This window comes from Ictidomys tridecemlineatus, chromosome 7 (assembly GCF_052094955.1).
Source record: "Ictidomys tridecemlineatus isolate mIctTri1 chromosome 7, mIctTri1.hap1, whole genome shotgun sequence".
Classification (NCBI taxonomy): domain Eukaryota; kingdom Metazoa; phylum Chordata; class Mammalia; order Rodentia; family Sciuridae; genus Ictidomys; species Ictidomys tridecemlineatus.
In genome coordinates this window covers 43,404,193-43,417,030 of record NC_135483.1, presented here as the reverse complement: position 1 = coordinate 43,417,030, position 12,838 = coordinate 43,404,193, and the positions used below count along the sequence as shown (strand labels likewise).

General features: G+C 36.9%; 1 protein-coding gene across 1 annotated transcript in view; it reads left to right on the top strand.

Moving 5' to 3' along the window:
* Positions 1–12,838, top strand: part of Necab1 (N-terminal EF-hand calcium binding protein 1) — a 151,988-nt gene that overhangs the window by 21,806 nt on the left and 117,344 nt on the right. Inside the window, exon 3 of the mRNA XM_005328640.5 lies at positions 4,301–4,409. Within this exon, the coding sequence (XP_005328697.1) occupies positions 4,301–4,409 (109 nt within the window). The remainder of the gene's footprint in view (positions 1–4,300; positions 4,410–12,838) is intronic.

Sequence of the window (12,838 nt, the reverse complement as noted above, 5' to 3'; positions counted from 1 at the left end):
AATCAAAACCACATAAATGATATTTACTACATCCAGAATGGATTCTTAAGTCCATATGTACCATCATTGACCTCTCATTATGTGCTAGGTCATACGCTGAGTGTTTTCTATATAGCCTTTCACTTAGGCCTTGTAATAGTCTGGCATTTATGAAATTTAAAATTTAGAGAATTTAGTTGGCACTTCAAAGTCCATCCTGGGCCCTTTTCTTTTTCACTATAGGCATTCTCCCAGGAGAATTCACTACTGGGACCCCAATTACTATATGTTGATAGATCCCAAGCCTGCATCTCAAGTCCCTACCCCTTCCTCTGCTTTTCTAGAGTCATGTGATCCTTTACCCACAAGAGTCTTCTGCTCAGTCCACAGGCTCCTCTAATATCAACATGGCCAGAAGGTCATTCTTTAATTTGCCCCCTGCTTTTTGCCCAGTGTATTCTCTTTCAATGAATGGAGATAACACCATCCATCTGTCACTCCATTTAGAAAGCAAGTACCACCTTTGATTTATTCCTCCTGTGACCCATCGTCTCTGACCAATCACTAATTTGTGTTGACTCTTTCCTAATCGATTAAAAATTGATCACTTCACTGTGTTTTCACTATCACCACCAAAGTTTCTGCCACCCTGGATATTTTCCTGGCATTCTGCAATGTTCTCTTCCCAGTTCTACTTACGGCATGCCTCTACACTCCATCACTTACTACAACCCCACAAAGCCCCACAAAGCCCTCTTGGGGTAAATTCAAAGTTCTTTACCATGATTGGTATAGCTTTTTATGATGTTGTCTCTCTGTATCTAACTCTTCTGACTTTTCATTCCTTCCAAAGTCATATACTCTTTGACCAAGTATACTGGTTTTTCTTTTCAATTTCTGAGCCATATCCTTTCTTGCTTTCTTTTTTATTTTTTTGCATTTCTTCTGCCTGGAATATCCTTTCACTTTAAAGATCTTCCTTCACTAACCCTTATTTTTCATTTGTATCTCAACAGAAATGTCACTTCTTTTGAGAAAACTTCCTTATGCCCTTATATCTGAGGAGATTACAAAATGTTCTCATATCACCCTACAGCCACTAGGATTGCCTTTATCATACTGTGCCTGCTATTCATTTGCTGTTTTCCCCATCACAATGATAAGATCTCTAACTGGGTGTCTACTGCATTCTTAGCACAAAACAGTGTTTGGCACGTAGTAGGATCTTGGTGAATATTTGATAAAGGAATGGATGAAGGCGTTCTATTAGTAAATGGCAAATTCATCTCTAACACTCAAGATTTGCTTTGCTTTAAGACGGTGTTCTAGCAACTGCCTTCTAATGCCTCCATCCCAGAAAATTAATGGAATTGGGATTATAAGGCCAGAATAATTTAAAAAGAAAACAGAGAGGGGCCAACCATGCTCTGGAAAAACTTAGACAAAGCATGCAGTTCTAAAAGTAAAATGTTGAAAAACCTGTGCCCTATTACTGATAAGTTAAGATTTATCACCACAGGAAGTCAGACCTCATAAAACTCAACTCCTCTGTGAGCCACACTTGTACAAACCTAGGTTTCACTGTGTTGTTCCATTTCAAAAGCAATATCCACAGGAAAACTGAAGTTGAAATAAAATATTTTAATAAAAATTATAATTGTTTTATTAATACTAGTCATACTACAAGGAGTTTTCCTCTCCCTTTCTGGTGGAAAAAAATGTAATACTTTTGTTTACCATTAAGTACTAGTCTAAAACTATTCAAAAGTAACACTTTGCAATTTCTTGTTTTAAAATGTGGCAGCCTGAAGGGAAGACTTTCAGGAGTCCTGCATGTGGTAAAAACAGGCTTTTAAAGCGTACTTTCTATCCTACAAGCCAGGGCTGTAATTCAATGCCTCCCTTTTCTTTTTATATATTTTTTTTCCATAAAGAGGTTTTTTTTTTCTTTTTCAATCAGAGAACTTGCTATTCAATGCTTTGACTTGATGATTTGTATCTTACTTAAAGTCACTTACCTATTCCAGTCATAAAGCAGGCTTACAGAGGCCAGACTCATGTCCAGGATGCACAGACATACATTGCTCTGCTGTGTCCTTGTGCAGTCACCTGAGAATATTACATGTTCACCAAAGAAAACATACTCCAACATCAATAAGTAGGTATTACATTAATACACACCACAGGGGTGGACTTGAAAATATTGTATTGATTTCTGGTTTTTTTTTTTCTTCCATTTTTAAAAAATAGTAGATGGACAATCCTTTAAGAAAGGTACATGTTCTTTGACGTGTACCTACATCGAGTTTATACCCAATTCTCCAACCTGACAGGGTTTTTCATTAAAGTAAGCAGATGCCCAGTAGAAATACTGCATTAATGCCGTGATATAAAACAGGTTACATGGGGTAAAGTTTAAATAGCCATAGGAAGCATGAAACTATGATAACTCGTTTAGAAACAGAAGCACAAGACTGAGGCAGGAGGATCGCAAGTTTGAAGTCAGTCTGGGAAATTTAGTGAGACCCTGTCTGAAAAAGAAAACAAAACAAAACAACACTCAAAACCAGCTGGGGATATAGCTCTGTCATAAGCATCCCTGGGTTCAATCCCCAGTACTGAAAATAAATAAATAAAAAGAGAAACACAAATTAGATGATTGATGATCCCAGTGGCTTAAACTTCATTTTGTACTGGTTTGATATGGTGTTTGAATAACTGAGAAAGCCTGGTCCAGGCAATCACTGGGGTCAGGAACTCATTCTGTACTAGATCCAGCTTTGGATTTTTACCACCTTAATGGCCATGTGTTCCCAGTTAACCATTAGCAAGAATTAGTCACAAAATTAGTATATTGTGCTTTTAAAGTTAAAAAGCAAAATGAAGTGCCATTTTAAAATGCTTGGGGGGTTTTATATATTGCAACTGAGGTTTTTGAAAATATTTCAGCCTTTAAGCCCTCCCCCTCTACACACACACACACACACACACACACACACACACACACACACACAAAAGCAATTCAGTGATTAGGTCTATTATATCCTTGATAGTAATGCCTTTCAAGTGTTAGTGTAGAACCAACTCGCACAAGATGTTCAAAATTTGTATTTTGTATTTCTTGTCTGCCCCCATCTCTGTGTTCTCTGAGACTGATTATCTAGTAGGGCCCAGGAACCTGCATATTAACACTACTCTAGACAATCTGTGAGCCAGCTTTCAAGAAAAAAAAATGATCTAATCATTTTCAATTTTACTTTCTCCTATGCAAAGACAAATGCTGTTTTGTTCAGAATAGTGTTATTGGTGGGACCATACTGTAGGAGTTTTGTGGCCCTAGGCAAATTCCTTCCTCCTTAAACCTCAGTTCCCTCATTGTAAATAGAAAGGTTTTTTTCTTTCACTTACAGTCATTCTGCAATTTATCTGAGAAAACTGACAAACTACCTCCTGCACAGAGAAAGGGCTGCTTTTCTCTCTCTTCATGCTTAATCTCTAGATTTGCTGCTTCTGTATCTTTACAAATATTTTGCTTATCATTAATGCATTCCTTCCATCTATGCTTATTACAACTTTTGTTCAGTTAGGTGCAAATGCTACTAAAGCCCCTCCTGAGCCCGGATGAAAAAATCTATTACCTAAACCCCCATACATTGAAAATGCCTCTTTGAGCATTTGCTGTTTTCTACTATATAAAATATTTAGAGTTGTATTTGCATATCCTACCTATTAGGTTCTCTGACTGTATTTCATTTTTGTTAACCACAAAATTTGTTTTGCTTTAAAAGTACCAACTGGTTTAAAGTATATAAGAAAGGGCATTATTTGTTAATTGTAGCAATAACTGTCATATCCACATGCAAATATCTATTCAATCAATATTTATTTAATTAATATCTAGTATGTGTAACCTGGAGTCTGCTAGGTGCTGAATATGCTTTGTACTATGAAGGCAAAACATACAAATAATTGACTCTGTGTTAGGCTCTTTATTTTGTCATGTGGATATCCTTTTCGTATAGACAGGTAAATGCTTTGTTAAATCTAAATGTCCATCATGGGAATAAATGAATCAAAAGTACTCAAAATCATGTGGACTATTATTTCATTAGAACCAATAGTCTGCGTGCTATGTGCTTTAAAATCGTACTCAGTTTGAATTTTTCGTTTTTCTTTTGTTTGGTGGTGTGGGGTGAATACGTGTGTGTTACCCACATGAATAAACATGCACAAGCATTTGTGCCAAGTTTTAAACATCAAAGATAGAACAATGTAAAACTGAAATGATTTGCTTCTCTTCTGTTTGTTCTTATCATTTCAGATGATGGAAAATTATCCTTTGAAGAATTCAAAGCATATTTTGCAGATGGTGTTCTCAGTGGAGAAGAATTACATGAACTCTTCCATACCATTGATACACACAACACTAAGTAAGGAGTTTTCTAATCACTGGATTCTATAAATGAGGTAGAGAAATAGTTCTTCATGAAGGAATGAGGGAGAAAAGATGTAGAGGGTACATTTTATTATGCTTACTTATGTTTAATTCGGAGGTACCTTGTCTTTAAAATATGAAAATTTCTGAAAAACTCAGTGATCTTTAGAGAGCTCTCCCAAGTAGTTTTAGATCAGTTCCTTTTTTGTAAAATATAAAACAAAGTAGACATGATAAGCAATTCTTATTCTATCATTATTAAGCAAAGAGAATTTTGCCTTATCACATTGTCTTCATCTCAATTTTCTTTGTAAAAATTGTCCTCAGGCCATTTTTATATTAGTGTATTAAAATGGAAGAAATTGTAGCAGTCATCTGGTCAATTCAAGTCTGCTGAATTTAAAATCACTGTTACCTGACAAATTCAGGTAATGAAAGACACAGGATTATCTCTGCATAGTTGATACATACAGTAATCTGTACCTTGTATTTATTTTACCTATATAGATTTATTTTTGCATTAACATAACATTTATGAAAGTTGTATCTATAGTCTTGCTGTGCTTAAAAATATAAAATAATAAGAACTTAAGGATATAGAGCGATAAAAAATGTGCTGCTTGTTTTGGGTAATTGAACCAAATCACATTATTTGTGACAGTCGAGATTATACAATTCTGATGTGAAAAAGCACCATTTCAGTCTTGCCTTGAGTGCCGTCAGTGTGTCTACTGCTTGAATAATCACCATCTCGCTTTAGGCAGTGTTAAGACGGTTCCAGGCAGTGAGCCAGTGTGCTAGGAAAATGCTTTTGGGTTATTGTCTATGAACAGACATTTTCAGGAGGCAAACTATTAAGAAAAATTAAAAGATACAATTCACTTTACTCAAGCAGCTGAATATTAGTAAAACAACCAGTTTGCAAGTTCTTGAATTCAGTGGGGTTTTCAGTTCTCTAGGAAATGGCTTAAGTATTTTGTTGTCAGAAATAGTACTAATGGGTAACTGAATCAGAAGTTCCAGTCTGTTCAACACTCTAGCACATCAAATGTCTAGTAGGCTTTGGTGATACAACATGGAGCCAGCTTAAGTGGGGAAAGAGACTCACTAATTGATCATTTCAATATAATATCTGTATTTGAGGTATGCGTGGAATGTGCTGGGATGACAAGGAACAGAATGTTAGCCCAGTTTTGGGCTCAGGGAATATTCATTAGAGCTGAGTCATTGTGGAAGAGTAAAGATTGCTTAGGTTAAGAAGAGCAGGGAGAGTGGGACAGAAGAATATCACAATCAGAGGGAAAAAGCATAAAATGAGTAGGAGCAACACATATGCTCTTACTGCTAATGTGTCAACCATAAGGCTAAGAGTGAAAGGAGACAAATCTGGAGAGTAAAGAATGGGGTGATCAAGAAGAAATTTGCACTTTGAGATAAAAAAAAAAAAGTGCTTCAACTGTATCCTGTTGGCCAGGGGAAGCTATTGAAGAACTTGAGTTAGGGAGTGACATTGTTGAAGGCCATTATGGTTCTACTGAAGGATAGGCTCAAAGTGGAAGAGATGGAGGAACACAAGATGATTTTATTTGAATCCTTAAATTGCTACTGAGAGAGAGTTTTCAGAATTCTCTGAAAAGGGAAGCCCTGCTGTATCATTCTAAGAAATAATACTTGAGAAAAAACAAAAACAAAAACAGAGCAGAGGCTCCCTTTGGGCTTCAGTTACTGGAAGTTGTGATGCTAATACTCCATCAAGGATGCTGATTATCTCTTCCTTGTCATATTTATTATGGAAATTTTAATTTGGGTTGGGGACATTGGGTTTGGAATATTTATTGAGAGTCATGAGAGTTTGCTATCATGAAGATTTTTCAATACATATTTACTAATGTTAATGAAAATTAAAGCATTCAATAGATCTTGTTGGCCTGGTTTTGCTATTTCATTTACATATTAATTAGATTGGAACTTGGTATAGCTTTAGGATTACTAAGTGCTAAGAAAGCACATACAATGATTCATACCATTGTCTCAAGGAATAATAATTACTACTAGTTACTCCCATATGCATTAGTAACAACAGTATGTGCTTTCTGATGTAAGGATGTTCAATTTAATTTGGAGCTTAAGTATACTAGTTGGAGGCTTCTGAATTATATTCATGAAATTTCTTTTACAAAAAAAAGGGGGGGGGTGTCAGTGCCAGCCTTTGATCTTTTTAAAAAGATTAATTCAAACTTTGGCACAGAAATTTCAGAGCTTTATTTTAAGCAACTGATAACTTTTATCTTTGCATGATCTAAGTTTTAATTATTTTAGTGATTTAGTATATATATAACAGTTATTTTTCCCTTTCCCCTTTCCATACACCTAAGAAAGTATGCACTTATCAGACCTGGTGGTGCATGCCTGTAATCCTCAGAAGGCTAACATAGGAGGACCACACGTTTGAGGCCAACCTCAGCAATTTAGGGATACTTTGTCTCAAAATGAAAAATAAAAAGGACTGGGCATGTTGTTCAGTGGTAATGTGCTCCTAATTTCAATCCCTAGTACCAAAAATGAAAAAAAGAAAAAAATATGCTCTCAAATCCAACCACTGCTTAATATTCCCAGTCACTTTAATTTATCAGGAGCCCAGTCTGGCCTGAAAGAGCCAATAGGCCGGATGGAACCAACCAGATTCATTGTCTTACCTTGTTCCTTTGGACCCAGAGAGTCACAGTCCATGAACACCTGTCATAAAACCCCAAGGCTGCCTGGTTTCTGCCCCTCTTGATGACTAGTGATTTAACATCACCTTGGAACCCATTAATATATTATCTGCTTTATACACTCTTTTCTTGAGCTTTTCCAAGGAAGATTCTGTCCCTTGAAAAGTATGTTCTAAGACAGTACTACCTTCACTCACTCCTGGCATCTGTGGAAATTCAAGTCCCTTTGCTACAAACACTATATTTGCTGTGTACAAAAAGTGACATATTCACTTTGAAAATATTTGGAAAGAAAAACGGAAAAGCTGCTATTTAATTTCCCCCCTTTTGTCTCATAAGAATATTCTTAAAATGTTATTCTTGATCCTGAGAAGCAAATGTTGTTCAAAAAGTGTAATTATAACCAGTATCTATAATGCAGCAAAATGAACATATTTTAAATATTAAAATTAAGTAAATTATTTCTTGTAAAAGTACATTATAAAAAAAACTACCAGGTAAGCCTTTCAAGAGTTCATTTCTTACAGGTAGCTTTTTTCTTTCTTTCTTTCTTTTTTTTTAGTACTGGGGATTGAACCCAGGAGCTTTTTACCACTAAGAGACACCCCCTAGTCCTTTCTCTTTTTTTAAACATTTTTTAGTTGTCAATGGACCTGTAGTTTATTTATTTATACGTGATGCTGAAGATCAAACCCAGTGCCTCACACATGCTAGGCAAGTGCTCTACCACTGAGCCACAACCGCAGCCATCTCCCACCCACCCCCAGTCCTTTTATATTTTAATTTTGAGACAGAGTGTTGTTAAATTGCTGAGGCTGGCCTCTTACTTGCTTGTCCTGCTCAGCCTCCTAAATTGCTGGTATTAAAGACTTGTGCCACCTTTCCTGGTTCCAGATAGCTTTTAAATGGATAAGCATTTAAGATATACTGTCTTCACCATCACACACATGTGGATGACAAGTCTTAATTTCCAAATGTAACTCTATTGTTTTTTTCTTTCATTTTAAGTTCTGTGTCCTTTCATCTGAAAATTGCTATTGTCATTGGAGAAATTATTTTAAGAAGACTTCATTGCATTTTTAATTTTCTATGCCCTGGAGCCACTTGTCTCTTTTCCAATAGATCTTCTCTCATGAATAGAAGTAAACCAAAACCAACAGAAAAACAAACCTAAATACATACAACCTCATAAAAACATATACATTTGAGATTATGCAACGATTTCTGCATGTGACAATTACCAAGGTTGAGATTATTTCTGGTTTGAATCAGAGGATGTTTTTAGTGTATTTTAAAACCAAACTCCTGACCACCATCTGTACAGGTTGAGAGTGTGCCCAGTGAGCTGTAGTCACCATCCAGCCTGCTCCAGCACAAACTTGTGCTCCGCACTTGGGATAATCTCACTCTAAAAAGAATTCCAGGAGCCATCCTACTTGCTGGGTGCTTGTTTTAGTCAGCTTTTTCCCTGCTGTGACTAAAAGAACAGAGCAATTGTAGAGGAAGAAGAGTTTATTTGGAGGCTTATGATTTCAGAGGTCTCAGTCCATAGATGGCCTGCTCCATTCCTCAGGGCTCAAGGTGAGGCAGAACATCATGGTGGCTGAGTGTGGCAGAGGGAAGCAGCTCACATGAAGATCAGAAAGCAGAGAAAGACTTCACTCACCAGATACAAAATATATACCCCAAAGCCATGCCCCCAATGCTCCACCTCCTCCAGACACACCCACCTGTCTTCAATTACCACTCAATTAGTCCCATCAGGTGATTAATTTACTGACTGGTTTAAGGGTCTTGAAACCCAATCCTTTCCCCTATGAACCCTCTCACATTGTCTCACACATGAGCTTCTGGGGGACACCTCACATCCAAACCATAACAATGCTCCTAGTATGGTGAATATTTTCCCAGAAATTTTGTTCCTAATCTTTATAGTCTGAAGATTTTTATTCAGAGCAGAGACCATAGAAGTGAAAAGAACCCCTAAGGAAAGGAGGAGAAATATGAAGGCATCAGAAGCTCAACTTTCCATAACTTTTTAAAATTATCATTTTAAATTGATAGGTCTTTTCCTTTCTATGTGGACATTTGGAATATTTCACTGAGATTTTTCTTACATAGAGTGAGTGTGGAACAAAGGACTAGTTTATTTCTGTAGAAGATACTTGGAGTATGTGATGTGGCAAAGAAAACCAAAGGTTACCTTATAAGTTTCTGTTAACAGGGAAAAAAAAATTGTTGAAAACTTTAACTTACTAAAACACAAAGGAAATGCATACCATCTTCATATTTCACAGTATTCCGAAAGATGTCATGACCACCTTATCCAAAGTTATATAATTTCAGAGATTTTTGTTGAGTTTCTTCTTACCTGTTTTATTTCTGGTATAAATATGTCTAACTTTTTCTTTTCTTAAAAAATGAAGACATAAATTGGTGTGAATATACTTTGTATACAACCAGAGATATGAAAAATTTTGCGCTATGTATGTAATAAGAATTGTAATGCATTCTGCTGTAATATATAAATAAAAAATATTAATTAAAAAAAAGACCCACCAGTTAAAAACAAATCAATCAAAAATAAGTTGAAGGGATAAGAAGGCAGAATTCTTTGTTTTAGAGGGGCAAATATGTTCTTAATGCGCCAAACATCAAATTGAAATTCTGAAGTTGTTTGTCCTCAAAAGCCTTGTTTTTCATAGCAGTTAAAATAGTTTTTGTTAATAATGTGTGTTTGTATGTATACAATTAAGTGTGTGCACATATGTGTATGCGTATACATATTAACATACATTAACATACACAAACATTGTATGCACAATACATCACATGCATAAATGACTCACATATAATATCCATGTCTTAATTATTTCTTCTTGAACCTCATTCCTCTAGTGTAGGACCTATATATTTCTCAGGCAAGAGGTTAAATTTTAATATATCATTAAAATTCAGATATGTCAAGTATTAAATATTTTTTCACCCAGTCCAATAATAAATCATCACCAGACACAGGAAAAAAAAATTTTCAAGTTAAGCTTATCACAGCCCATCCAGCTCCATTAAAGGCTTTTAAACACAAGTTTTCTCAACTTTGTAAACTACTGTTCAGAAAAGAATACTTAGAGTTTTTAATATTTATGTTAGGAAAATAAAATAATACTAGCAAAAAACAACACTTACAATTTGGTAGCTTTCCCACCACACTAGTGAGAAAGCAAGAATAAGTAGAAGGAAAATCACTGGGGTCAAGAGGAAACTTCCATCACTCATAGAAAGCTTTCCTTTGTCAAAAAATCCAGTTCATCTGCATTTGGCAGTCAGAGAAAACATGAAGCATTTAGCATAAATCCTTGTGGTGCTAATCATAGTAGAGGGAAAGGAGAAAGATCCCCTTGAGACCAAAAGCAATTCTCCCAGTATATAGTACTTTGGAGTTCCAGATTGTCAGGCTAGACCAAATGGTAGACCAGATGGAAGCTTTGCTCCTGGGTCAGAGGCTGAATCTCCAGAAGAATGTCCCAGGGCCCTCAGATGGGGGGCTGTAAGTAGGGACATATGATTAATGCATTTGGATCAAGTGTTCTTTATTCTAAACTAAAATAACTTTTTGGGTGCTGAGCCCTGGGATTTTAACCCAGTGCTTGTTAAATTCTGGAAGTACACCGTAGTGACAGAAATATCACCACCTACTAAAAAGAGCTAGCCCTAGAAGTTTAAAGAACTATTTGCTAAACTAAACTGAAAAGTTCCTAAATTTCCACTTAGTTCTGCTCCTTAGTGCTATTCAGAATACAAATGTTTTGTGACAAATGTTTCTAATATTCAAGGACAGTTTTCATGCACCAATGATGAGATAAAGTCCCATAGTAATTGGAGGGTAATTATATCCAAGGATTTGTTTCAGATGGGAGAGTTCTGTTCCTTCAGAAACATAAAAGGCTACCAATCCTGTATTTGTTCATGACTGCTAAATACCAAAGTTTGATGAGTTGGTTGATGAAGCCATTTTCTCTCTTGAGATACTCATCACACTGCTCAAGTAGACGTATTTTGTGAGCAGCAGGGACAAAAGCAGGGTCAGCACTCATGAAATAGGCAGCAGGTTAGTCTGAAGGGCAAGCCATACAGCCTGCATGGCAATTCCAACAGTGGATGAGAGAGCTCTCACTGTTAGCATAGCTTATAACGTCTTCAACCAGATCTGAAGACTTAGCAGCTCAAAGACTGAAATGCCTGGAGCATAGAGCAGGTAGGATCCTGGGTGCTAGCTAAGTGGGTATGGTGTGACCGAAAAGTGCACAAGCAAAATAAGAGAAAAGAGAGGGGAGGTGGTGTGGCTCCGTGTCAGAACAAAGTGAACAGCAAGTCCTGAATACATCCAGCCAAAATGGAGTAGACAGCCTAGGGGTGCCAGGGCTGAGTTTAGTAGTGCAGACTTGGCTGAAAAGCTCTGGCAGGAGGGTGCCCCAGGTGCTCACCCAAGACCCAGACTGGCCATTGGGAACTAGAAGAGATCACCGTGTCCAGACAGAATATTTCTTTCTATCCATGTTCAAAGCTTAGTTGCAGCAACTGGGCACGGGACTGATATCTATCCAGACTTTAAGTAGCCTTTTTGGAATAAGCAGATTAAAGCCAGTGGACATATGCTTTTTTCAAGACAGAAATGTGATTTTCAGAATGCTCTACATGTAAAATGAGGGATGGATGGAGTCAGAGAGGCTATAAAGCTGCAGAGGGAGGGAATAACATTCTTTTAAGATTTTTCCTCCAGTTCTCCTCAGAGAATAGGCCTTGCTCACTTGGCAGAAATCACAGCAGGGCAAATGCTATGGTAGTAGGCAGGACTTTATTGGTCATTAGTGACAGAAATATAGGCTACCCTGACTTAATGAAGTTATTAGCCAACTCATGTGACAGCAAATTCCAGAGATAGGATTCAGGTGTGTAGGAACTAGTCACTCATATGGCAGCACTAGGAGTGGGTTCTCTGTCATCTCTCACCCTTTTTTTTTTTTTCTGTTGTCCTGTACTCTTGAAAAGAGCCTTTCATGAAGAGCTCAAGATGGTTAAGAGAAGCTCAAAGTTGATATTGTTACTTCCAGATTTGGCGAATTCGGAGAGACTGCCTTTCTTTCCCAACAGACCCAGCAAAATTGTGATCTTAAATTGCATTATCTTGCCTTGATCTCATGAACATCCCCAAAGAAATCAGTTTTCAGGAAATATAATATGAAATGGAACCAGGATGCCATTTCAGAATAAAGGGGAATAGATTCTGGGCAGGCCAAACTTGAGTCTCCTATAGATCAAAGGATGGCTTACTCAGCCTCAAAGACTTCTTTTTATTATCCCATACTTTAGAGAAAGGTATTCCCCTGACCCAAGAGGACAAGAGGCTTGGGTGGAGTTTGATGTCTACAGAGTTTAGAAAAATCAGAGGTTAGTGTACTGGAAAGGATGGGAATCTGGGAGCATTGGTGACACTGAGCTGTCCAGGGTTCTAGTGCCTTCCCTCAAGGCCCTCACATCTGATGGTGTCTATTCCATTTGGCCATTAGAACTAACCTTTGGCCAGAGATTTCCTGATTATTCACTCATAGACGTATTTTCATTTTAGTAATTACCTAAGCCCATTTACTTGTTTGGAGCATTTTTTTCTCTACTTCACAGAGATGTGGAAAAAACTAAAAAGCCTATTTTT